The sequence below is a fragment of the Carex rostrata genome, chromosome 24 (assembly GCF_964058835.1).
Source record: "Carex rostrata chromosome 24, lpCarRost1.2, whole genome shotgun sequence".
In the NCBI taxonomy this organism is placed as follows: domain Eukaryota; kingdom Viridiplantae; phylum Streptophyta; class Magnoliopsida; order Poales; family Cyperaceae; genus Carex; species Carex rostrata.
Window position 1 is genome coordinate 4,525,330 of NC_135941.1, and position 27,514 is coordinate 4,552,843.

A 27,514-nucleotide genomic window follows, 5' to 3' on the forward strand; every position below is an offset into this window, starting at 1 on the left:
ACATTTTCTTTTAGCTGCGTAAATTCCTAACCAATGGCAGTTATATAAAGTTTAATTTAGTAATCACAATTGCAAATTGAATAGTCATGCACAGACACAGTAAGACTTGGCCCAATTTACAAAGTTGTACTAAATAGAGGCCTGCGTTGAGACTTGAGAGTAGACTTCGTCCAGTAAGACTTTGTTCTATTTCTCTGTTGTAATGTCTGCCTCTATGATCAATTGATCATTATAAACTGCCTCCTAATTATACAATGTGTGGGTCGAAGTCGGAGGTACTCTGATGTCCGGTCAAAATTATTTGATCTACATCAAGATTAATGCAGATTAATTGTTTGCAAATCTTAATATGGATCAAAAAGTTTTGATCACGCATTAGATTGAATTTGATTCTATATGTGTCGAACCACGCGCTCCGACTCCATGTCGGGTAGGTCTTTGAGTTGCTATAGACCATATTTGTTCTAAACGAAGAGTAGAACTAGGGTGTTCTTAAGTTCACCAAGTGTTTGGTGAGCTTAACTCCAAAATCTATTAAATTAACTTTAAACAATAAATTCAAACCGTTGAAAGCAATTTACTTCACGAGTGATGAATTTACATGTAAAAATTTTAGAATTTAGAATTAATTTTGTATAAAGTCAAGTGGTCAAAAAATGTTCAAAAAATGAATGCACTAAAATTAATTTATAAACATTCTAATTTTGACCGCTTGACTTTATACTAAAATAATTCGAAAACTTAAATCCTTTGCATGTAAATTCATCACTCGTGAAGTAGATGGATTTCAACGGCTTGGATTTGTTATTTGAAACCAATATGATATATTTTAGAGTTAAGCTCACCAAACACCTTAGTGAGCTTAAGAACACATTAGTTTTACTCTTGTTCTTATATATTTTCTTGTTTACGTGTTGATAACAAACCCTACCATTTCATTTCAAAAAATGAAAAACGGTCTTAGCATTTGATATTTACTCATTAATGATTGGTATTATTCTCATTATTTTGATAATTGATGGAATATTTTAAATATGATGTTTGATCCTAAACATAAATAAATTATGTGTTTATTTGAATTTACTTACTGTAGCAGGAACATGGTTTGTACTGTGACACGAAATTCATATTTTGTTAAATTGGTTCCATAGGTGATATTCTTATACCTTTTTGTTGTCTCAAACATATTTAATATTTAATCGACCGATTCAGTACAATTGAATTTGAAATATCAAAAGGTATGATACATCTTTAATGTCTTCATTACAAATTAACATCACAAATAAGTTTTGTATGTGTACAAAAGACAGGTGAATTTTTGCATGATAATATCATGTATTTGTCACTTGATTCTTCATTTCAATATCTTTAAATTATGCAAATAATATTAATAATGGCATATTGTCTGAACAAAAATAATCAATAGCAAATAACTATAATTGTTTTTTTAGTAAAAATTCAAAACCTGTCTCTATTAATTCTGCATTTAATATTTAATATTATATATGTTTATATATATTGCAATGAGAGAGCAGAGAAAATCAATGAAAACGATTATTTTTTAATTTATTGTAAAAACACACTATGTGCTTAATGCTCTCCTGATGTTGGCTCTTGGTCGTGGTCTCGCGTCCGAAGCCGACTCCAAATCAAAGATGTCAAAAATTCCTAAAATGCACGAGTGCACTAATTGTGGGTTGAGGTTCTCGTCTGGTCAAGCCCTAGGTGGCCACAAGCGAGCTCATTACGAGGGGATCACAACTCATAAAAGAAAGAGGGTCGCTAAGCCTGAGTTCGAGTATGGCACTGAGAAGAAGCATAAATTTGATGATGTGTAATAAGTTGTCATTGTCTTAATGTTTCTAGTTTTTAGGGTTGCGATTGCCTTATTGTTTCTATTTTCTAGGGTTGTGATTGCCTTATTATTTCTTGGTTGGAATTTATGATTGTCACTTGTGTTCTTCTATGGATTAATTGTGATTATTAAAAAATAAAGTTATGATTGAGTTGGTATCTATTTACCTTAATTTTAATTGGGCATTTAGTTCATTACGAATTTGTTTCTTGTGAACAATAATGATATGGGTGAAGATTGTTATAATATTTTAATTCATTACAAGTATGATCTTTCAACAAAAATTTTTTATATAATTTTAATTTCTCATAAATGTTTGTATTTGTGTGTTCATTGAGGGATTTTGATTTTTTTTTTTTTTTTTTTTTTGCTTCTTAAACGCCCGTAGGCTTCATTCCAAACAATCAGAGTTACATAAGATTCATATACTTCTACTCTGCTCATACCCTATTACATTAATTCGGAAAAAATCGGAAAAGTGTATCCTAGACACTCTAATCTCTCCCTGCGTGCTTTGCTAGCCAAGCTATCAGCCAACTCATTGTGACTACGGCTTATGTGCTTACAACGCAAGTTTTCATTCCTTCTCAATATCTCCCAAATTTCCCTGACCTCTCTGCTTGCTGTCCAATCGGCATCCGGTGGTATAGGTTGTGTCACCAACTTGACCAGGTTGCTACAATCAGAAGCAAAAACACAGGGCTCCCACCTATGCTCCATACAATACTTGATGGCCTGAAGCATACCAACTGCCTCTGCATGCAAGGGTGAGTATGCGGTGACATGTTGCGCCTTATATGCCAAAAGTGTATCTCCTTCAAAAAAAACAAACCCTACCCCAGCTTCCCAGTTAGCAGTCCATGCACCATCAGTGAAGCAGCATATCTCTGCTTCCTTAGGCTGCTGGTTCTCACTAGAACCAATCATTTTAAGGGACACTGAAGCAGCCACTCTTGTTTCACTTTCTATGGTGTGTAGAAATTTTTGAAAGGATGCCAGAGAAGGCGCTTTCCCAGAGTAGGTGAGGTCGTTGCGACATCTCCAGATGGACCAGGTTATGCACGCAAAATCAGTCCACTGCTGATGTGTAAACTCCCCTCCTAGGTCATGCAACACCTGTTTTAGAGGCACCGTCAGGTTTTCAGTTCTTAGAGGAAGGGGACTCACCAGCCAACAACCTCTAGAGAAGGGGCATAAGAATAGCATGTGATTAACTGTTTCCGATTGAGCACCACACATGTGACACGTGGAATCACCTTTGTGAATTCTTGAAGTAAGGATGTGCCCCAAAGGAAGTGCTTCATTGAGCAGTTTCCATAAAAAAAAGTCTCAACCGAGGCACTATATTCCCCTTCTTCCAAATGTTGTTCCATACTTCTCTTTCGGCATTACTAACCTGTTGACCACCCCACATTAAACCCTTATAAGCTGAGTTGACAGTAAACTTGCCGTTAGAAGACAGAGAAAACAAGAGTTTATCTTCCCCCCCTAGTTGGCATGGTGGTTTAACATTGGAGAGTATGCTCACACATGCAACATGGCCGTATAGCTGCAGCAGCTTCTCCCCATCCCATACTCCAATTTGGTCATCTACAAGATCACATACCTTGACTAATCTATCCCCATGCATGGTTGGCATGTGCTCAAGTGCGCCTTCAAACCATGGCTCGGCAAACGCCCCACACCTTCTCCCATCCCCTATCTTCCACATGATCCACTGTTTCATAATTTCTCTCAAAGCCATGACCCCCCTCCAAAACACTGTACAGTTATACACCCTCTTAGAATGCCATAAACTGCTTCTTGGGAGGTATTTAGCTCGGACTTGCTGCACCCAAAGAGAATCCGACCCCACTGCTAACTTCCAAAGAGACTTCATTAACATGGCTTCATTTACTTTGTTTAGGTCCCGTAACCCCAGCCCACCCACCTCAGTTGGTGCTATAATTTTCTTCCATGCGACATACGCCAGATAATGTGTCTTCTCTTGCTTGCCCCAAAAAAAACCTCTAATCAGAGCCTCAATCTTTTTCAACACCCCTTGTGGAATGAGTGAGGTGGCCATGTAGTATATTGGTAAAGACTGGAGCACACTTTTGATAACCACCACACGACCTGCATGAGATAGAAGCCGCCCTTGCCAAGCCTGGAGTCTGGAAGAAAATTTCTCAAGCAAGAAGTTATATGAACCCGCATTGGTGCTTAACATAGCTCCAAGGTATTTCTCACATGCACTATCCTGAGGTACAGAGAGTATCCCAGCAACTTCCACCCTTCTACATTCATTCACTCTATTACTGAACCAAATATTGCTTTTTTCCAACCCCACCTTTTGACCCGACACTTGACAGAAGCTATGCACAATGCCCCTTGTGTACCCTGCTTCCTCTATTGAAGCAGTCCCAAAAACCAGGAGGTCATCGGCATACAAGCAATTGGTGAGAGCTTGAGCCGAAGGAGCGAGTTTAACCCCCTTTATAAAATTCCTTTTGGCTGAGTACTCCAAACTCCTTGATAAAATATCCATCCCCAGAATAAACAAATACGGGGATAAAGCACAACCTTGCCTTAGCCCCGCCTCAGGTCTGAAAAAACCATCCCCATGCCCATTTATAATTACCGAAAACTCTGCAGACCTCACACATGTCATGACCCAGTCAGTGAACGGAATCGGCCACCCATATAGCAGTAGGACATCCCTTATATAATCCCAACTCATTCTATCAAAAGCTTTTGATGAGTCAAGTTTTAAGCAAAAATCTTCACCTTTATAAGAGCTAGACCGGAAAGAGTGTAGTACTTCTCGCAAGAGGGTCACATTTTCAGATATCTCCTTTCCCGGAACAAAGGCACTTTGACTTGGGGATACACACCTTGCAATAAACGGCCTTACCCTAGCAGCCAAGATTTTTGAGATGAGTTTATAGAGCACGTTGCAAACCGAGATAGGACGGAAGTCGGTTAGCTTTGTAGGGTTATCACATTTCGGCACCAGGACAAGATTAGATCTTGCTATCTGCCTTGGTAAAGTGTTACTTCTAAAAAACTGAATGACTTGATCAACAATGGGCGGTCCAAACAACTCCCAGTTTGCTTGAATAATCCGGGCATTAAAACCATCGGGACCCGGCGCCTTGTCTGGCCCGAGTGACATCATGGCATTCTTAATTTCAAGGGCAGTGGGCATCATGAGTAAGTGTTGGTGAGCAGTAGAAGGGATTTTGGGAATTTGGTTGAGGAGATCAGGTGGATAAGTCATTGACAACTTCTGACATGGTTGACTTGCAAAAATGGAACGGAAGTGGATTACAAAGGCTGTTTTTATGTTCTTTTCCCCTGAGATTAGGTTATTGTTGCCATCAAGGATTGAGCGAATTTGACTTCTTCGGTGTTTGACCACCGCTGTTGCATGAAAGAAACGTGTGTTTCTGTTACCATGCACCGCCCAGTTGACACGAGCCCTCTAATGCCAAAAAAATTCTTGTAGTTTTAACACCTTCGCATGTTGGAATTCTAGCCTCTTCTCAATCTCCCTAGTGCACTTGTCTACCTGATGAGAGTTAAGCTGGAGCATTTCCTTCTCTAATTCGTTGAGTTTCATATCTGGGCTTTTATTTGTTTCGGCCCACTCTCTGATTCCCTTTTTGAAAAGCTTGCGGATTTGACACCAATCTCCTTGCTCCAACTGAACCGACTCCTTACAAATCTCATTGAAACCTTCGCATGCCATCCACCAATTTTCACATCTGAACCGTTTTTTTCCCCTACTTTGACCCATGTCAGTTCGTAACAGGATTGGAAGATGGTCTGAATTAAATCTAGGTAGATGAAATACCATCGCCTTCCTGAAAATTAAGGTCCAATCTAGAGTGGCAACGACCCTGTCTAGGCGTTCCATTTCAAATTACGCAATGATGGGTAGAAATGGGTACATGTGTTATTAATTGTTTAGTTTATAGCTTTTGGTTGCTACCAATTTAATTGAGGTTTTGGTGATGTTTGTTTGTTTCCCACAAAGTGATGGCTCTATTGGACGTACGTGATTGAATTATAATTAAGCCTTAGTTTCATGTCTGTCAAATATCATAGCATGTTGACCTAAACAAATGTTTTCTTTAATTTTATTTTATAGTTTTTGTTGTTGTTGTTCAAGTAGTGAGTAGTTTTAGAGAACAAAATTAGGTTTTCTGAAACCATCTGTCCAAACTTTACCCAAAAAAAAAAAAGAATGCTTCTTTCAAACCTACTATCTAATTTAGAGCCCAAACTAGTCACTACCAAATTTAAAAAAAAAAAAAAAAATAGAGCCCAAACCATCAAACTTCTAACAAATAATAAACCTGAAATTTTAGTACATTTTGGAAATTTTTTCTTTTACTTTAGTTTATCATCAGCGCACAAGGACAAAGTGCATTGTGAAAATTCAGGGTTAATTACAGATATAAAACAAATTTTAAGCTTGGAAAATATAATAGCACAATTATGCTCCAACTCGTGAATTAGCCCAACAAAGAAGAATAACTTAATTTCTTCTCTAAACCTAACAGAGAAGAATAAATTGCTTGAAAAATATAATAGCACAATTATGCTCCAACTTTTTTTTGACAAAATTATGCTCCAACTTAATTGCCATAATATTTCATGGTTAGAATTTCTGACTGTCACTTGGGTTCTTCCATGGATTAATTGTGATTATTGAAAAACTAAAGTATATGATTGAGTTGGTATCTATTTACCTTAATTTTAATTGGGTACGTATTTAGTTCATTACGAATTGGTTTCTTGTGAACAACAATGATATGGGTGAAGATTTTTATAATATTTTAATTCTTGATCTTTTTTTGATGAAATTAAGCTTTCATTTTACATTTTCAACAAAAAAAATTTATTATAATTTTAATTTCTCACAGATGTTTCTCTTTGTGTTCATTGAGGGGTTTTAATTTCAAATTACGCAATGATGGATTGAAATGGGTACATGTGTTATTAATTGTTTAGTTTATAGCTTTTGGTTGCTACCAATTTAATTGAGGTTTTGGTGATGTTTGTTCGTTTCCTCCAAAGTGATGGTTCTATGCCTTTATTGGACGTACAATGATTGAATTATAATGAAGTCTTAGTTTCATCTCTATCAAAAATCATAACATGTTGACCTAAACAAATGTTTTCTTTAATTTTTATTAAAGTTTTTTTTTGGTTGTTGTTGTATAATCACTGGGTAGTTTCAGAGAACAAAATTGAGATTTTTGAAGCTAAACCTTCAATCCTCTCTTCACTTCATGTTTAGGACCCAAGCCATCTATTTTCCAAACTTTCCAGAAAAAAAATGATTCTTTCAAACCTATTGTTCTAAATAGGGCCCAATAATTATGTACAAATTAATAGCAATAATATTAGGTTACTATATAGAAATGTTTTCAATATATAGAATGAGGAGGGATCCAATACCTCATTTTTTTTTCATACCTTATCATACTTCATATTTTATATCTTCGTTTTTAAAGTTCAAATTGTTGATCTGAACCGCTCAATATGATATTTATACTAAAATATTCCTGGGGATGAAATTTTATAATTTTTGTAAATTTTTTACTATTTTTTAAGATATCTACAAAATCACTGTTTTTGGACCATTAAAAAAATAGTGCTTTTCTATCCACCTTAAAAAATAGTAAAAAAATTTCATCTCCAACCATATTTTAGTATGGATATCATCTTGAACGGTCCGGATCGACAATTTAAATTTTGAAAATGAAGATATAAAATATGAAGTATGATGAGGTATGAAAAACACGAGGCATTGAAACCCTCCTCATATATGAAATAGCTATGATAGTCGTAAGTAATTCAATTCTGAAATCTAACATTCTACATTCTCACAATATAAATATGTACTGCTATCTGTGTATACACTAGGGTGGCAAAAAAACTCATAGCTCGTGGCTCAATCGTGACTCGCTCGCTAACAGCTCACTCGTTATTGGATCGAGTTGTTAACGAGCCAGCTCGCCACTAGCTCGGTCTATAATTAATGAGTTCAAACTAAGGCCTAGCTTGCTCGGCTAGGCATCAATTTGTGAATTTGCGTGCATTTTATACTGTCTAGTTCGATCTAAGATAATTTGTAAAATTTATTTTATTTTTAAAACAAGATCCGCCTAACCCAATGAGCTAGCTTGTCAGCTCGCGAGCTAGATCGGTCCAGCTCGTGATGATTTCAAGCTGAGATTTTAGCTCAGACCTCTAGAATCAGCTCACTCGTGACTAGGACGAGCTGGATCATAATAAACGAGTTCAAGTTGAACCCAACTCGTTGCCCCCCTTAATATATACAAAGCATAAGACGAATTATATTTTTTTTCTGCATTAATTACTCATCAAATAGTTTACAATCACACTTTTGTCGTAGACAGATTACTCGTATATATATCAAACAACTTGCGTAAACTTAATTGTCTAGAAGAATGGTAAGTTTTACAGATTAGATTTCAGCATTTCACTTTATCTGATTAAATATAAGATAAATTGATTTGAAGATGGTTTAAAGATAATAACCTTACATGTACATTCTTTTTACCAATAGCTAGAATATGGGGTATACCAAATAAGGAATATAATTCTATTTGGAAATCACATATTCCTTTGAAAATCAAAAATATTTTTATGATTAGTTAGGAGAGATAAAATTCTAACAAAAATTAATTTGTCTGTCAAAGAATGGTAAGGTGATATATCTTGTATTTTTTGTGATCAACCTGAGGATACTAAACATCTATTTATACACTGTTATTACATTAAATTAATATGGAATTGGATTGTTGATTATAATAATTTCACATTTCAATGTGAATCTTTAGATGATTTATGATTATTAGATGTAAATATTTCTTTAAAAGATAGGCTATGAGTTGAGCTATTAAGAGGATCCATCTTATGGACCAGGGGAAAGAAAAAAAGAATTTGTTTTAATAATGCTACCCTCTTACCTATTAAGTCTATTGGTGCAAGAATTATTTCATTGGCAAGTTTTTGGGCATAAGAGAACATTTGTGTATGTATGCTGAAATGCTTATATAGCTGTTACATAAAAAAAAAATGTATCCTTAGGTACATCATCGTTGTGTATTATTTTGTACTAATCAAATTTGACAAATGTTTCCTTACTTCGTTAACAAGAATTTTAAATTCACTTGGATACAATTGTTGTCATTTTAGCACTATTTTGCTCATAATTTGAATTCCAGACCATTCTTCTTCCATTACTTGTCGGAAATCTCAGTAAAGATCGCCTCAATCTTTTGCCTTTGGTTTAGTTGGGCTATCTTTTAAGCCTCAATGGCCCAATTAACAACTGCATAAAGTAAGCCCAGTCCAAGTTTAGTTTGTTAGAACTTGGAATACCAATTGTATTGACATCTATCACAGAGTTTTAGTTGGTTCGGTAGTAATTATGGTGTGATCTAACAACTTACAATCAATATGCTATTTCTTTGATTTTTCCGCTTATATAAATGCTTCAATATATATACTTCTTTTGTACCTTGTTAATTGGAGAAAACCAATCTATTTTCTAATTATTAGACGGGTGTTGTGTTCTTTTCCTTTTGTATCCACTAAAAATTATTACTGTTTCTCTAATATTTTCATAAATATATTTTGCCTAGATTAGTTGAAAAGAAATACTGAAATATTGGAGGAAACAAATTGCCAATGCATGAATTTCATTTCCTTTAATATATGCTCGGTCCAGATATATCATGTTTTTTTCAACATTTGGTGAACTCTGGATAAATTTTTTGACAATGATGGTGCCGCTTAAGAATCCTGAGAATGGGAAATGGGCAAGTACTGGTGCAATTGTTAGCATTTCTTACTCAGCAATGCTTCTGATGTATTTGATAATATTGCTTAAGATAAGATTAGTAGTAAGAGCAATTGTGTGGGAAGCGAGAGGAGGAGGGAGGGGTCCACTTTAAGTTTGCCTGACAAAAAAATGCAAAAGTGCGCTGCATGTCATTATGAGACAAAGATGGACTCCTTGATATGATAGACATACTGATCATCTCATCCGACACGCAAAAAAAAAAAAGTAGTAGTAAGAGCAATTGTTTGTACTAATTATTAATTTTTGACCTAATCTTATGATGAACAGTCGGATCAACTGTTTAGAAATTAGAAATAAAGATATAGATCCGTAGCACGGACCAAAGTGCACTATGCATTGTACTAATTTAGTACATAAAGTATAACTAAAACCACCAAATTTCTAAACTTTTGATCTATTTTATCCTCACTACTTTAGTACATAAAGTATTTTAATATCTACTTCAATTTAATTTTACTTCATTTTGTCGAACACAAACACAAAGTTAATTACTGAGCAAATTGGGTACGGACCAATATCGAGCTACGGAATACCATGAGTATTTTTTTTAAAAAAAATTCTAGATCATCAATTTATAATTGTAAATGCACTATGACCTTTCAGGCATTCATCCATTTCTAAATACTAAAATATTCTCTAATATTTTGATCATTTGATTTTGATATAGAAAGCAATGATGTAGTATTTTTAATAGAAGAAGCAATATTTTGAGAGTGAGTCTATGGTACTATGCATATTACAATTTGGCACCGTACTACAGCTCTATATTCGAGTTTTCAAATCCTAATGGTCGATCCGAACCGTTCATCTTGTTCTCCATATTAATATGTGTTTGGAGACCAAATTTTACATTTTTTAATTTTTTTTTACTATTGTTTAGATATTTAGAAAATCACTTGATCTGAAAATTCTGGACCATCCAAAAATAGTGATTTTCAATAAATTTAAAAAAATAGTAAAAAAATTTCAAAAAATGTAAAATTTGGTCTCCAATCACATATTAATATGGAGAACAAGATGAACGGTTCAGATCGACCGTTAGAATTTGAAAACTCGAATATAGAGCCGTAGCACCAGTGTTTTAATATTCGGTCTATTCGGCCGAATATTCGTATTCGGTTGGAAACCGAATAGGAAATGAGTATTCAGTCCAATATTCAGTTCCGAATATTCGGCCGAATATATTTTTTCCGCATATTATCTATTCGGCCAAATATTTCCGAATAGAGAATAAGAATCCGAATAAGAATTGAATATGAACCGAATATGAACCGAATAGAGAATAAGAATCTGAATAAGAACCGAATAAGAACCGAATAAGAACCGAATAAGTCATAATTTCATTTATTTAAGTTTGAACTTATGTTTTATTTATGCTTATTTGTAGTTTTGTAATTTGTACTGTGGGTTGTTAACTTGTTCTAACTTGTGTTATGTTTTATTTATATTTATTTGTAATGTTTATCTATGTTTATTAGAGTTAATATCTATGAATTTTCATTTGAAAATCCGAATATATAAATCCGAATAAAAATCCGAATATTTGGCCGCATACTGTATATTCGGTATTCGGTCGCTTTCCGAATACCAAATAAGAACCGAATATTAAAACACTGCGTAGCACGGTGCCAAATCGTAATATGCATAGTACCATAGACTCACTCATATTTTGAAACACACAAAGTAGTTTTCCTTATTCTTTTTTTTTTAAGAAAGTTTGAGTATATATATTAGATGAGATTATATGTATTGAAAGAGATTAAAAAAAAAGAAGTAAAACATCAACTCTTGTCATATGGTCTACATTTTTCAACAAGTAAAAAAAGAGAGTAAGATATCAATTTTAGTTCTAACCAAATTGTGTGCAGCAAGTGTAGCGAGTAGGTTTCTAAATAAATTTAGACTTCTACTCATAAAAATACAACACATTGAATAAAAAAAACAAATTATTTGATTGAAAAATTAATATTTAATTAAATTTTTTATCTTTTAATTATGCATAGTTATTAATAAATTATGACATCTATGTACTTAATATAAGAAGGGAGAGATAGGTATTATAGGTGCATAGGGGTGAAAACGGAGCCGGATTATCCGGCGGATATCCGCTCCGTATCCGGATATAATCCGAATCCGGATTCGGATAATTCCCGGATACGGATTCGGATAATTTTCGGAAATCCATAAAAGATCCGGATTCGGATACGGAGTCCTAAACGGAGCGGATATCCGGATTATCCGAATTCGGATAGTTTGGCCAAACCCATATAAAAAAGGAATAAATATTTGCTATAGGTGGGATTTGAACCCATGTCCTCCCATCTCAATGCTTTTAGACTAAGCTTCAAACCACTACACCACAACATCTTTTGTTACCATACACTTATTTGATATATATATATATTATATGAATATATTATCTTTCATCTCTTATAAGTTCATTAATATTTATATTTATATTTAATGTTTTAATTAATATTTGTATTTTAGAAGTTCATATATCTTAATTATCCGACCATTATTTGTTTTATATCCGTATTCGAATCCGTATCCGTGGACTATCCGTTCCGTATTCGTTTAAGGCGGATTTGGTTTTGAATTTTGATATCCGTTTACTATCCGTATCCGTATTCGTATCCGCTCATTATCCGACGGATGCGGATATGGTATTAGCATTATCCGCTCCGTATCCGCTCCGTTTTCACCCCTATAGGTGCATCTTAGATGTTAAATAATTTAGTAGATATTTTTAAATTGAATCCAGCTTTTGTGGCCTTAATATAAGTAATATTTTTAATTCAGTATAATCATGAGGGGCGTTTCGTCAAAATTGCCATCTCTCATTCCATTCTAGTAGCTTCGTCACGATCAGAGAGCGGTTAAAACGAAAACAGCACACATAAAACCCTTCTCTTCTCTCCATACGTAATATCTCTTGTTAACCTCGACAAACTCCAACAAGCAATAGCCTCTAGCTTCTATCAATGGAGGGGTCCGGCAAGCTCCAGTGCGTCGGAAGACTGGAGATCGCCGAGCCGAAGCCTGTGGGGTCCGAGTTCTTATGCGGAACCATTCCCATCCCTACCTACTCGGCCTTCCCTCTCTCCGACTCCGCGCTCTTCCCTTCTCCTTCTCATACGTACTACTCAACTTTGATCTGAGTTTGTGTCATTCCTTTTTGTTAATTTGATCTTAGAGCACTTATTCAGTAATTTGATGTCGCGTGTTTGGTATGGATATAGGATTGAGGCGCCGAGGTATCAGATGCTTCCTATTCAGACCGATCTTAATACACTACCTGTGCTGTCTGATTTACCGGAGAAGCTCATTCCATCCTCAGCCAAGAACAGTGAAGGTTTGGTTTTTTTCTCTTGTTGGTACATTCCAAGGTTTATGATGTACTAGAGCAAAAGCATGCAATGATAGATTAGGTGTGCTAAAGATTTTCATTGCCAGCACAAGTTTTGTTATTCAAAGGATTTTGACCGTGTTGTTTAAAGTAGAAATGTGCATTATGAATTAGAATATGCTTTGTCTAGAAAGGAGTTTTTACTTTTCTTAAGTAGCTTGCAGAATTGTGCTTAAGACCGATTAAATTGGTTAATTCAAGGATGCATTTATTTGGTATGTACTGATTTAATGCAAAGTTGCACTTGAATTTTTTTTTCTTCGCATGTGTGCAAGTGATGTAAAATCCATACAAAACCGCATGATACAAGAGAAAACATAGAATTACTACAATGGAGTGACTGCAGTACTAGACAAAATACAAAAGTATTAATGAAATGACTATTATACCCCGCTAACACATTTTACGGCCTTTTAACCATAACGCTTCCAAATTACTTCCATTTTGATTTCTGCTTTTTGCAAAGTAACATACCAAAACATTTCCTTTCTCAGATCTCTCACTGGTTGTTTCTCTGAATCAGGATTTTACTATGAAAGCAGTCCCGTCAGCCAAAATCTCTCTCGCAAATGCGAATCTCTTGCTGTATTGGGGATCACAGAGTATGGAGACGAGATAGATGTTGTTGCGTCGACTGATATTTTAAAACAAATTTTCAAGATTCCGTACTCCAAAGCTAAATTATCTATTGCAGTTCACCGGATTGGGGATACGCTGATTCTTAATACAGGGTTTGCTTCTTTAGATCTATTAGCCCTTTTGTTATGTAACTCGAGATTTATAATCTCCCTTTTTTGTTATTATAACTGATCTTATTTTAAACGGGTAATTTCAGAACAAGGCCTGCTTGTTTCTTCCGATACCTTTTCCCCTTTGAGAAAATAATCCTCACTTATTGTTGTTATTCCTCTCAAACCCGTGAAGAATTATGAAAATCCAGAACAGGGGAATATTTACCAAAAGAGAAACTTCATATACTTGCTTACTGGGTTGCATGCAAAATGCAGATTCTTTTGTAAATTTTGAGAATTGTATGGGAGTGTTGACTGATAAGCACCTTGAACATATCTTTTGTTTATTAATTTATATCCACAATTGATAACTTATCTCTGACTCCATTTATGTGTGTGTGTGTTTTTTTTCTTCACAAATTACAACAGCCCAGATGTAGAAGAAGGAGAGAAGATATACAGAAGGCCAACTAACCAACCCCAGCCAAAGCCCCAGCCCCATCCGCAACACCAATCCAAGGCATCATCTGATCCATCCATATTTCTAAATTTCGCAATGCATTCTGTCAGGATGGAGGCATGTGACTGCCCTCCAGGCCACGAGCCGATTCAATCTGATGAGAGTGAACCACCAACCCCTCCATCAACTATCCTACCGGGAAGTAGTTTTGGCCAAAGAGACGGGGGATTATACTGGAGCAAGGGCAAGGAAAGGCGTCGGGGCTCAAAGCATCCGGTCAAGCACACTTCTCAGGTGCTGTATTAATCACTAAGTTCACATTTATTTAAACAGATTTGGTAGTTGTATTGAGCACATTTAAGTGTGAATTTTGTATTTGAACAGCGAAGTATGTGATATTTTCTTTAGAAACATTTGATAGTTGTAGATTAATCTCAAAGCACAACTATGCAAATGTATAAAGTTATAAAAAAATTAATTGGGTTTTGTGCTTGCAGCTCGGTCCTTATTTGCACTTCTATACACAATTCTAGACAAAAATGTTCTGATTTTTGGTGTTTCTTAGGTTGGTGAGAAGACACGGGGTCAAGTGCAAGAGTCAGAGAATATTAAAAGGGTTGGCAATAATGACTTTATGAGAATTCTGATGTGGCAATTTCACAATTTTCGAATGCTTCTCGGAAGTGATTTGCTTATTTTTAGCAATGAGAAGTACGTTGCTGTAAGCCTTCACCTCTGGGACATCTCTAGACAGGTATTTATTATTTTATGATCTCCTTCACAATTAGAATTCTTGTTCTTTGGTTTCTTCGAGCACCCTGCTCTTGCGAGTGTTGTATTAAGGACGGTCCTTCAATGTATTTTTTTGTTCTGGTAAATGTCCTTTGGTTTTAAGAGAGAGAATCAAGAGATTACATGCGATGATATGTGACAATTGAATTTTTGGAATAATTTTGTACTTTGACCATTATGTCTTAATATTTTTGCAAGGGTTTGGAGGCTAGATCCTGTACTGCAAGGTTTGATTCTGTCAAGCACATCAAATTTTTTAAATCTGATAATTTGGCCAATGTATACTATTTCATTGATTTAATTGATGCCAGTACTATTGCTATTACTGCTATTGTTCTTCTTATTGTTGTCTACAAGAAACCATTTCCTGGATTTGATTTAAATCCCAGTACTAATTGTTGAATGCAATTTTAAGGTGACTCCTCTGCACTGGCTTGATGCGTGGCTAGACAATCTAATGGCGAGTGTGCCAGAACTCGCCATATGCTACCACCGAAATGGAGTTGTCCAAGGATATGAACTCCTAAAAACCGATGACATTTTCCTGTTGAAAGGTGTGTCAGAGGATGGGATCCCTGCTTTTAATCCTCAAGTCGTTCAGCAGAATGGCCTTGCTGTTCTGAGGTTTCTTCTGGACAACTGCAAAGAAGACCCTGGTGCATATTGGGTACACTTATCTCTTCTCATTGTTTACTGATTTGAACCTTTAGTGCTTGAAAATTTAAGCAGTCACAACTTACCATTATTATTGTTCGGGAAATTTGTTGACTTCTATAATTTGGCTGCTGCAACTACCATCTTTGAAAAGACAATAAGGAACATAATAAGAACAGTTATCAGAAGTCAAGTTCGTGGAAGTACAGAACTGAAGAAAGCCAAATGAAATGGTTAAAAACTAGACCCTAAATATCGAGAATACCATATATTTTATAACTGAATAACGGTTCCAGATCTGATAGGTTTGCTATTAAATTTGCCATTTGGATTTGAGGGGCTAAAATTATTAGCAGATTAGTTCAATGGTTCAAAATCAGATTTTACTTGAATGTAAAAATATTTCTTTTTGTGAGGATCAAGTATTTTTCAGTCCCTTATTTGTCAACAGTCTCTTGTGGTTAGGCAGAGTAGCATTTAGTTCATTTATAACAAGTTGAATCTGTGTGTGAGAGTATGAGGGTCATGATTGCTTATGCATGCATCTTTTACTTTATCAACAGTTGTATAAAGGCGCAGGAGAGGATGTAATACAGCTTTTTGATCTTTCAACGATGCCTAAAGGCCGTTCGTCAGAGGACCACCACAGTGCATGCCCGTCCCTGCCTTCTCTTATAAACAAAGGAAGAAGGGAGACTTTATTTTCTCTTGGCACACTTCTTTATCGTGTGGCTCACAGACTTTCTCTCTCCAAGGTATATATATTCTTTGGAACTACAATTTGGCATTAGAAATTTCAAGCGAAGTATGGTAGGGAATATGTCTACTTTGTTCTTGAGAAAGATTGGATTCTGTAACTGAAGAATATATTCATATTCAACCGGGTTTCTATTGTGTTTGGAAATATCATCGAGCATTTGTTGCTATTGCCATTATTTATGACATTTTTTATGTTGTGTGCAAAGACCAAGCTATTATTGAAGCGAAACTAGTCCCTTAAGTGTTTTAGATCGATAACCCAATTAAACCTTTGGTGACAAGTTTGCGTAAACTGGTAGTTCATTATCTAAGTTGTTCTTTTTTAGCTTAGTTGAAGTCAAACAAATATCTAAGTGTCAGCAAATATTCCCAAATTTCACAGGAGGTAATTTTATCATAATACTTGCATAATTGTTCCCTTCTGTTTGCAAGTATTTCACTAACATATTTAAGTGTTTGAGAAATGTAACAGTGTTGGGTTATATTTTTACAAATAACAAAACTATGCTTGTTAGTATATCAATTGGAGTTGCAATTAGCTTAATTCCATTTCGATCCATCTACTTGTTATAATAAAATATGATATGATATTTTTTCTAATAAGAGTTTAGTTCATTGGAGTTTAGTCATGATCTTGCTAAATCATCAACAAATTGCTGAACATCTGTGGTTTTACTTTTTTTAGGCAAGAGAAAATAGTGTAAAATGTGCGAGATTCTTTAAGAAGTGCTTGGATTTTCTCAGTGAACAGGATCATCTGGTATGTTTTGCAGTATCTATGAACTATCTTGTTTTCATCTTCAAATGATTATGTTTCCTTTTTTAATAAAAAGAAATTCAATTGAACAGGTGATCAGGGCATATGCACATGAGGAATTTGCTAGGCTGATACTAAGATGCTATGAGGAACTAGAATTAAACTCGGAGTCGTTACTGCTCGAATCTGGTGCTACTGTAATTGACCTTGAAGAAGAGGGTAATTCTGAATTTACCATTGAGATGCTTGAAGCTGCAATTGAGGACTCCTCTCAACTGCCCAAAATCTCTTCGAACGATACTTCTGTAGCTTCAGTTAGTGGAAATGAAGTTTCAGTGGAAAACCTAGAACTTTGTCCTATTGGGGATTCTTCTCATACTGTGACAGAAACAGTGTCTGATCCAATTTCTTCCAAATTGGCTGCTATACATCATATTTCTCAGGCCATTAAGTCCCTAAGCTGGAAGCGCCAGCTTCAAACTGAAGACGATTTTAATGAATTTAGTGAAAATTTTGGTAAAAGCAAGATGTGTGAGAAATCAAGTTTCTTAATCTGTTCCTGTGGTGATCCTGATTGTATAGAAATATGTGACATAAGAGAATGGCTACCCAAATCCAAAGTGGACATGAAATTATGGAAATTGGTTTTGTTACTTGGTGAATCTTATTTGGCATTAGGAGAGGTTTATAAAGATAATGGACAATTGCACCGTGCTTTGAAGGTGGTTGAAGTGGCCTCTTTGGTTTATGGGTCAATGCCCAATAGCTTGGAGAATTCAGAGTTTATTTCTTCCATTTCTGATAACGGGTCTGCATCTGAAACCAACAGCCCGAAACTGTTCTGGACCAAGGCCTGGATGCTTGTAGGAGATGTGTATGCTGAGTATTATAGGTTGAGAGGTAATGAGGTTAGAGTAAAGAGAGAAAAAATATATGTTTCTAATGAGGTTGTAGAGGAGGTTAAACGGTTGAAGAAAAAATTAGGAAAGGACCGTCAAAATTGTGGCACATGTTCTCTGATTAACTGTAGCTGTCAGAGTGACCGGGCAAATAGTGGAAGCAGTGCCAGTAGTAGCACAAGTACTGATGCTGGTACAAAGTTCAGTAAGAGGAAGAACAAAAAATCCCTATCAAAAAGTGCACAAACCAGTGCTTGTGTTACTTGTGAAACTACTGAAGTGCAAAGGCATGATGTGGAGGAACCAGAGAGCGAGAAGATAGAAGATTCGACCAAGGTAAAAAATGGTGGTATCTTTAAATTTTTGGAGGGACCCAAATTTGGAGAGGTTGAATTTAACCTAAAGTCGGCCATTCAATGCCACGAGGAGGCATTAAAGGCAACTGCAGGGATTCTTGCTGACGAGGTTCAATCAGTAAAGAAGAAAATGGGATGGGCCTGCAATGAATTAGGCCGTTACAAGCTCGAAAAAGGTGACCTTATTGGTGCTGAGAGAGAATTCAATCATGCCATCAAAACCTTTCAGGAGGCTTCAGATCATAAAAATGTAATTTTGATAAATTGTAATTTGGGTCATGGTAGAAGGGCCTTGGCCGAAGATATGGTTTCCAAGATGGGCGAATTTAAGAATCTTAACGCCTTGAAAAATATTTACCTGAACGCTTTTAAACGTGCCAAGTCAGAGTATCTTCTCTCTCTGGAATACTACACTGCGGCCAAGAGGGAATTGGTTTATCTTACTGGAGGAACTGAGAATGAACAATTAATTAGTGAGGCACTGACACAGTATGCACACACATATCTACGGCTGGGGATGCTTCTGGCAAAGGAGAATTTCTCATCTGACAGCCATGAGATAAAAAGAGAGAATAGCAAGGAGATACTGGCAAGTGATGCCTTTAGAGAATCTCTATCTACTTACGAGTTGTTGGGTACGACCCGCAAACAAGAGGCAGCGTTTTGTTATTACCAGCTTGGATGTTATCACAGAGACATTTGTCTTAAGTTCGTAGAGTTGGAAGCTAGAGAAGGAAAGAGGAATATGTCAGAGAATAAATCTCGTCAGAGGGTTAAGTGGTATGGCTCCCTGGCGGAGAAGAACTATTACAAGGCAGCAGACTTTTATGGCCCTAAATCACATCCAAGTATGTACCTTAATATCCTCATGGAGCTCTCCACACTCTCTTGCAGCCTTTCAAGTACTTTTCATTTAAGCTCGGTACGCCCTTTGGTCCTTTTTTTCACTTAGCTTATCTTAGTTCTGTATTGATACCAGTCAACAGTTTGTTCACTCAATTACCAAACTTCCAATAAAATATATAAAAACAACAGTCATCAAAACAATAGATGTTTCTGTGTCTAATTAAATAAACTTAAAAATGGTATACAGAACCTTGAAGCGGCACTAATGCACCTATTGGAAGGAAGGCATGTAGTTGAAGAAAAGGATGATAATTTGTGTGACTTGGACCTTGACATTAAACCAAATTTCTGGAGGCAGCTTCAGTCTCTGCTCAAAGCCATGCTTTCAGCATCGATGTCGGGCCCCACAAAAGCAAGTCAGTCCGGGTCCGGGTCAGGTAGTGCACCGTCCTCACCTGCATCCAATAGGGTGTTGGATTCTTCTAAGCTGAAGGAAATGTACCGCATGTCACTCAAGTCTACCAGCTTGGGTCAGTTGCATGCGATGTACAAGTACTGGGTATCTTAAAGTGTTACTTAACCAGGGTTGGTTCCTTCATCTAATATGTTTAATACTTAAAGGAGCTAGAGGAGGTTTGCAATTTAATAACTTCTTGTTATTTGGTAGATAAATGTATAAAAAATAAAACAGAGAATAATTAATAAGAAAAAAATTAAAAAAAATATAAAAATGGAAAAACGTAGCTAAATGCTATGTTGGAATTTTGGTATACTGGTGGGTAACATCAGTTGGATTTTTTTTGGCAGACATGCATTTGGGAGTTTGTTGGAGCTCTTTTTTGTTTTGGGACTAAATTATTGTGTTCCTTGACTAGAGAGATTTCAAATGGTTATCTTGAACTGTCAAATTTTAGTTTGGTGCCGGTTGCTGCTGTAGTGCTATATATCCTATTTTCATTATGCTTTCATTTCTTTTATTTTATGTCGTGATAAAGCAAGCAACCGAACAGATGACAAGGTGCTTGTATGTCATTATCTGCTACTTGTTTTGTGGGACTATGTTAAGTCCTGAAATGAAGTACGGATTGTATGTTCGTGCAAGGAGCTTTATATATTTGCAATAGATGAAAATTGCCTGAAGTGAGTTTGGTGCTCTTTTTCGAGATTCCAGTTATGAAGTTCAATCAAACGGGGGCCATTTACACATCCCGGCTTGCAGCTGGACAAGTATTCTCTCCATTATTGTAAAAAATTCCCTTCACTTTACGGTTTGAGATGAACTCCAGCCTCTTTGGGATTCGGGCTAGTGCAGGGGGCAGTATTATTGGGTTTTTTTTTATTCGTGTAAGTTAAAAAGAACGGTTCAGATTCAGTAATTGTAAAAGATTCTCTATTTTCACTCAAAAAAAAAATTACAAAATTACAAACTAGCGCCGATATAAAGGTGCTTGTATGTCATTATCTGCTACTTTTTTGGTGTGACTATGTTGAGTCCTGAAATGAATTACGGATTGTATGTTCGTGCAAGGTGCTTTATATATTTGCAATATATGAAAATTGTCTGAAGTGAATTTGGTGCTCTTTTTCGAGATTCCAATTATGAAGTTCAATCAAACAGGGGTCATTTGCACATCCTGGCTTGCAGCTATACAAACTAACGCAGATATAACGACCCTTATTATGTAAATAAGCCTAATTTTAAATACATTTCTTTACAAAACTACAGTTACATGTTTGGTCAAACAAAACCCTCATTTACCGTTCAAAACCTAATTAGGCAGCGCGCCCTCAATACACAGTCCAGACAATACATATGCATACACACAAAAAAAAAAAAAAAAAAAATCTAGCTTATAACATGCCTAAACAAGATCATATAGAGAGAAAAAAAAAAAAAAAAAAAAACCTAACCAAAACCATTTTCCTTTTTTGACATAAAAAAGAAACAAAAAATGATTAAGCCTTCCTCTTAGGACCTGCACTATACAAAATAGTCCTGTCTGACAAGAGCAATGAAATCTCGAGATAACAAGTCTCCATCTTTGTTTGTACCAACCTCTCCATTTCCTTGTATGTGCCAGTATATTGTTGGAGAAAGTGGCATATACAGATCTGATCACCATGCAGAAAAAGAAAGAGTCAATAATCACCTTGCTAACTACTTGTTTATCAGTTGAACTTTTGAAGAAGGAAAGATTTACTTCACAATGGAATTTAGTGTTTCTGAAATTTATGCATGAAGTTCGAAAAGCAAAAGATAAAGAGTTCTAAAGGCATATTGTAAACATAAAAGCAGCTCTCCTATAGGTAATGCATTAAAAGGCTGTTCAATTAAGCCTACTGAAATATTCAAAATGCACAATTCTCATTCTATTTAAAATTGCACTGTAAATATGTGTTGTATTATTGTATAGATGACATGTAGAATGTCACAATTCAAATTCAAACTTCTTTCTTATTGAGGAAATCCCACCAGAAGCTGCTGGGATTTTTTTTTTAAACTTCAATTGTGATGATTGCCAAGTTCAGTCCATTAGCAATAGCAATTGATCCTAATCCCTTCCGAAATATGATTTGAAACCATAAAGATGAAGGTTCAAAATGCAACAAACATAAAAAGGAGAAGGAAAAAAATAAATAAATCAAAATTAGCGATATTGACCTGAAGAGGATGCCAGTTCAGGTTCTCTAGTAGAATGCAAAACAGTTGTACCCGATAGCACGGTGACAAACCCACATATCTCTGATGCAATGCTGCTTGCACTTTGCCCAGACCAATCCTTCAGACAAAAAAAAATATATATATCACATTTTTGTTTTATTTTTTAACAAAGAATTAAGGTCATTAATTGAATTATCAGAGCTTACCCTGAACATAATGGCGCTTGCAAGGATAGTTAGGGTTGTAAACATGGCATAGTAGATAGGAGAGACCATTGCCGTGTTGAAAGTATCAAGTGCCTGAAAATATTTTGATTGTATGTGTGAGAAAGAGAGAGATGGGAGTGCAAGAGAGACAGAACAAGTTTACCTTATTGAGGTAATTTAACTGAGTTACAATGCATGAGATGGCAACCATAGCAAAAATCCAAGTCTGGAAATAGCCCGCTTGATTGGTCCCCTCTATTGTAAGCTTTATGGCTATGCCCACTGCCTTTATGCTCATCACCTACAATAAAAAATAAATAAATAAAAAACAGTGCACAATTTCTTGAAGTTCTCTTCTCTGATAGTGACTATTACTAGCTGGAAACTCTGCAGGTACTGGTATACCAGAGCTTGTTACTAACATGATATGACATTTTAAGTTACGGGGACTAATTGGTGAACTTACAGTTAGAGATCCAATCACAGAACAGATGCCGACATAGACCATTATATTGGTCTGGCCATATCTTGGTGAGCAATGTAGCATTAGTACCAGTGATACTGCCACAGCTGATGCCGCATACAAGAGAAATGCTGGAAAATGAGACAAACAGAAAAAAGAAAACTACACATTTAAGGAAAAGTTTGGCATCAATACACATAAGAATATGTGCTGATATGAAAAGAATTATTTACCGGGTTGGGTTGCTAGCTCCCATATTTGAATAACAGAGGTCGGGGTCTCTTCTTCCGGTGCATGCAACACTATGATAGTGGACCCCACAATGCAGAGTAAGCAGCCCAATACTCCCATCCTCTGTAGCTTTTCCTTCAAAATAAAGTGGGCCAATACGGCACTGACCCAAGTCGATAAAATAAAACTAATCAAAACACTAATCCCACAAAAAAAAAAAGTGTCAGCTGCGAATTCTACTGGTTGGATATCCTACCTTACAATGATGCTCAATGCGCCAAGTGGAGTGACAAGCACAGCCGGCGCAAATATGTATGCGACAAAATTTGCAATTTCACCGACAATCACTGCATAACATCAAATTTTCTTAAATTTCCTATCAACTTTAGCTTACTTTGTTGATATATTAAATCAAAACCCATACATAAACCAACAAGAATCGATGAAATAAGCTATCGAGATTTGAGTTTTTAATATTCTTACTTGTGATCATCCCTATCCACCATAAAGGCTCCTTTAGATAGCCATATCCACCAACACCTGAAAACATAACAGAAGAAAAAATAAATTTCAATATAAGAAACAGGTAATCTTTTCTACAATATAGAATGAGTGAGACATTTTAATGGAATTGACAGCTCGCAATTCAGACTAAACCAATGTATAGAGACCAGGGGACAAAATCCAAAGGAGAGAAGCAAACAAAAAGCCAAAAATCTTTGAGATATTTTAATGGAATTGACAGCTCGCAATGTCAGCAATGGACAAAGAAGTGACATTCTCACATCGTTTCCGGCTGCTGGAAAATCGGGACCGTTGATTTTCCTCCCTAGCTCACGTGGCGCAATCTTAGCCGAACAAACAAAAAAAAAACGGTCACAAGTACTAACCGGCTCGTGAACCGGCGGCGCCGGCGCGCTTTAATCCCTTTTTCTTGACGATGAAGCTAGCTCCGATGAAGGCGCTTGAAACAATGGCTAGTAAGACCCCCTTTAGGTTGTCAGCGAACAGTCCAGTGGAGGTGCCTCCGCTCATCGTCTCCGGCGCGCCGCGTGGCACGCATCGATTGGTGAGGAGGTTTGAAAGGAACGGAGGAGAGAAGAAAAAGGAAAGAATAGAGGCGGGGGTTTCCCAAGAGAGAAAAAGGCAGATCGAAAGAGGGGCAGATAGAGAGAGAGAGGAGAAATGTAGGTGGGAGAGAATTGATCAATTCACAATAAAAAAATTGAAATTTAGTTGGAAGTTAAATTTATAATAAGATAAAAGAGGGGGACAGTTTTGAAATATCATAACTGGATAATAAGAACATGTATTTAATGATATTCCAGGCACATGGTACGTGGTTTGCCCCAGAAAAGGACGGGTCCGATTCCCTAAAGTAACCCAATCTTTGATTTTTGGATCGAGACCATCCGATTCGAATCCGTCGCTCGAGATTGCTTTGCAATTCGAATTCATTTTTTGGGATGTGTACACTACTACCGATAGATTATTACGGATTCGAATCGAACGGTTCCAATTTAAAACCTAAAGATTAAGTTACTTTACTGGATCTGAACTCGAAAAGGACCGATTTTTTTAAAAATACCTATTTAATAAATAAATTAAATTAAAATACCCAAGTTTCAACAAAATTTATAAAAATACCCCAACCGCGGATTTTATCCGCGCTCCGGAATTTTTATTCCGGGGCGCGGATAAAATTCGCGCCCCGAAAAAAAAAAAAAAAAAAAAAAAAAAAAATTTTTTGATCCCGAGCGCGGATAATATCCGCGGGCCGAATTTTAAAATAATTTTTTTTTTTTTTTTTTTTTAGAGTCTGGAGAAAAAAAAATTCTTTTTTTGGTCCAACTTTGGACCTCTGGTTAACATATCAAAACACCTTCAAAAATCATGAAAATTTACCGACATGCATTCTTGACTTCATAGAATAAGACTGTAAAGTTTCATACAAAATCTCAAAACAGATCGTGAGATATCGGCTCTCAAAAATTGCCCGAACTGCTGAAGGAGTGCTTCTGACCCCAACTTTGCACCTCTGATTAACATACCAAAACACCTTCAAAAATCATGAAAATTTACCGACATGCATTCTTGACTTCATAGAATAAGACTGTAAAGTTTCATACAAAATCTCAAAACAGATCGTGAGATATCGGCTCTCAAAAATTGCCCGAACTGCTGAAGGAGTGCTTCTGACCCCAACTTTGGACCTCTGGTTAACATATCAAAACACCTTCAAAAATCATGAAAATTTACCGACATGCATTATTAACTTCATAGAATAAGACTGTAAAGTTTCATACAAAATCTCAAAACAGATCGTGAGATATCGGCTCTCAAAAATTGCCCGAACTGCTGAAGGAGTGCTTCTGACCCCAACTTTGCACCTCTGATTAACATACCAAAACACCTTCAAAAATCATGAAAATTTACCGACATGCATTATTGACTTCATAGAATAAGACTGTAAAGTTTCATACAAAATCTCAAAACAGATCGTGAGATATCGGCTCTCAAAAATTGCCCGAACTGCTCAAGGAGTGCTTCTGACCCCAACTTTGCACCTCTGATTAACATAGCAAAACACCTTCAAAAATCATGAAAATTTACCGACATGCATTATTGACTTCATAGAATAAGACTGTAAAGTTTCATACAAAATCTCAAAACAGATCGTGAGATATCGGCTCTCAAAAATTGCCCGAACTGCTCAAGGAGTGCTTCTGACCCCAACTTTGCACCTCTGATTAACATACCAAAACACCTTCAAAAATCATGAAAATTTACCGACATGCATTCTTGACTTCATAGAATAATACTGTAAAGTTTCATACAAAATCTCAAAACAGATCGTGAGATATCGGCTCTCAAAAATTGCCCGAACTGCTCAAGGAGTGCTTCTGACCCCAACTTTGCACCTCTGATTAACATAACAGAACACCTTCAAAAATCATGAAAATTTACCGACATGCATTCTTGACTTCATAGAATAAGACTGTAAAGTTTCATACAAAATCTCAAAACAGATCGTGAGATATCGGTTCTCAAAAATTGCCCGAACTGCTGAAGGAGTGCTTCTGACCCCAACTTTGCACCTCTGATTAAGAATACATGTTGGTAAATTTTCATGATTTTTGAAGGTGCTTTGATATGTTAATCAGGGGTGCAAAGTTGGGGTCAGAAGCACTCCTTCAGCAGTTCGGGTAATTTTTGAGAGCCGATATCTCACGATCTGTTTTGAGATTTTTATTGAAACTTTACAGTCTTATTCTATGAAGTCAAGAATGCATGTCGGTAAATTTTCATGATTTTTGAAGGTGTTTTGGTATGTTAATCAGAGGTGCAAAGTTGGGGTCAGAAGCACTCCTTCAGCAGTTCGGGCAATTTTTGAGAGCCGATATCTCACGATCTGTTTTGAGATTTTGTATGAAACTTTACAGTCTTATTCTATGAAGTCAAGAATGCATGTCGGTAAATTTTCATGATTTTTGAAGGTGTTTTGGTATGTTAATCAGAGGTGCAAAGTTGGGGTCAGAAGCACTCCTTGAGCAGTTCGGGCAATTTTTGAGAGCCGATATCTCACGATCTATTTTGAGATTTTGTATGAAACTTTACAGTCTTATTCTATGAAGTCAAGAATGCATGTCGGTAAATTTTCATGATTTTTGAAGGTGTTTTGGTATGTTAATCAGAGGTGCAAAGTTGGGGTCAGAAGCACTCCTTCAGCAGTTCGGGCAATTTTTGAGAGCCGATATCTCACGATCTGTTTTGAGATTTTGTATGAAACTTTACAGTCTTATTCTATGAAGTCAAGAATGCATGTCGGTAAATTTTCATGATTTTTGAAGGTGTTTTGGTATGTTAATCAGAGGTGCAAAGTTGGGGTCAGAAGCACTCCTTCAGCAGTTCGGGCAATTTTTGAGAGCCGATATCTCACGATCTGTTTTGAGATTTTGTATGAAACTTTACAGTCTTATTCTATGAAGTCAAGAATGTATGTCGGTAAATTTTCATGATTTTTGAAGGTGTTCTGTTATGTTAATCAGAGGTGCAAAGTTGGGGTCAGAAGCACTCCTTCAGCAGTTCGGGCAATTTTTGAGAGCCGATATCTCACGATCTGTTTTGAGATTTTGTATGAAACTTTACAGTCTTATTCTATGAAGTCAAGAATGCATGTCGGTAAATTTTCATGATTTTTGAAGGTGTTTTGATATGTTAACCAGAGGTCCAAAGTTGGACCAAAAAAATAATTTTTTTTTCTCCAGACTCTAAAAAGAAAAAAAAAAAAAAAAAAAAAATTTTAAAATTCGGCCCGCGGATATTATCCGCGCTCGGGACCAAAAAAAAAATTTTTTTTTTTTTTTTTTCGGGGCGCGAATTTTATCCGCGCCCCGGAATAAAAATTCCGGAGCGCGGATAAAATCCGCGGTTGGGGTATTTTTATAAATTTTGTTGAAACTTGGGTATTTTAATTTAATTTATTTATTAAATAGGTATTTTTAAAAAAATCGGCGAAAAGGACCACTTGCTGAGGTACGCAATTATC

At 36.0% G+C, this 27,514-nt stretch overlaps 2 protein-coding genes across 3 annotated transcripts; one reads left to right on the top strand and one right to left on the bottom strand.

Moving 5' to 3' along the window:
- The first annotated feature begins 12,551 nt into the window (after window positions 1–12,551).
- LOC144575476 (erythroid differentiation factor-like protein) lies at window positions 12,552–20,146 on the top strand. The gene is made up of 10 exons (XM_078325628.1): window positions 12,552–12,879; window positions 12,983–13,095; window positions 13,673–13,880; window positions 14,310–14,634; window positions 14,906–15,094; window positions 15,548–15,799; window positions 16,350–16,541; window positions 17,231–17,305; window positions 17,395–19,479; window positions 19,651–20,146. Exons 1-10 carry the CDS (start codon window positions 12,725–12,727, stop codon window positions 19,969–19,971), a joined length of 3,915 nt encoding a protein of 1,304 aa, XP_078181754.1. The 5' UTR covers window positions 12,552–12,724; the 3' UTR covers window positions 19,972–20,146.
- A 932-nt stretch (window positions 20,147–21,078) lies between these two features.
- On the bottom strand, window positions 21,079–24,171 carry LOC144575497 (putative magnesium transporter NIPA6). 2 transcript variants are annotated; one of them, XM_078325662.1, is made up of 9 exons: window positions 23,856–24,171; window positions 23,449–23,505; window positions 23,222–23,312; window positions 22,968–23,128; window positions 22,738–22,865; window positions 22,435–22,572; window positions 22,272–22,364; window positions 22,066–22,183; window positions 21,079–21,515 (listed from the first exon to the last, which is right to left on the bottom strand). In XM_078325662.1, the coding sequence occupies exons 1-9, from the start codon at window positions 23,998–24,000 to the stop codon at window positions 21,385–21,387; spliced, it is 1,062 nt and encodes a 353-aa protein (XP_078181788.1). In that variant the 5' UTR covers window positions 24,001–24,171; the 3' UTR covers window positions 21,079–21,384. The 2 variants fall into 2 exon arrangements, with proteins under 2 accessions (XP_078181788.1, XP_078181787.1); XM_078325661.1 differs by lacking the exon at window positions 23,856–24,171 and adding an exon at window positions 23,751–23,818.
- Window positions 24,172–27,514: the final 3,343 nt, after the last annotated feature.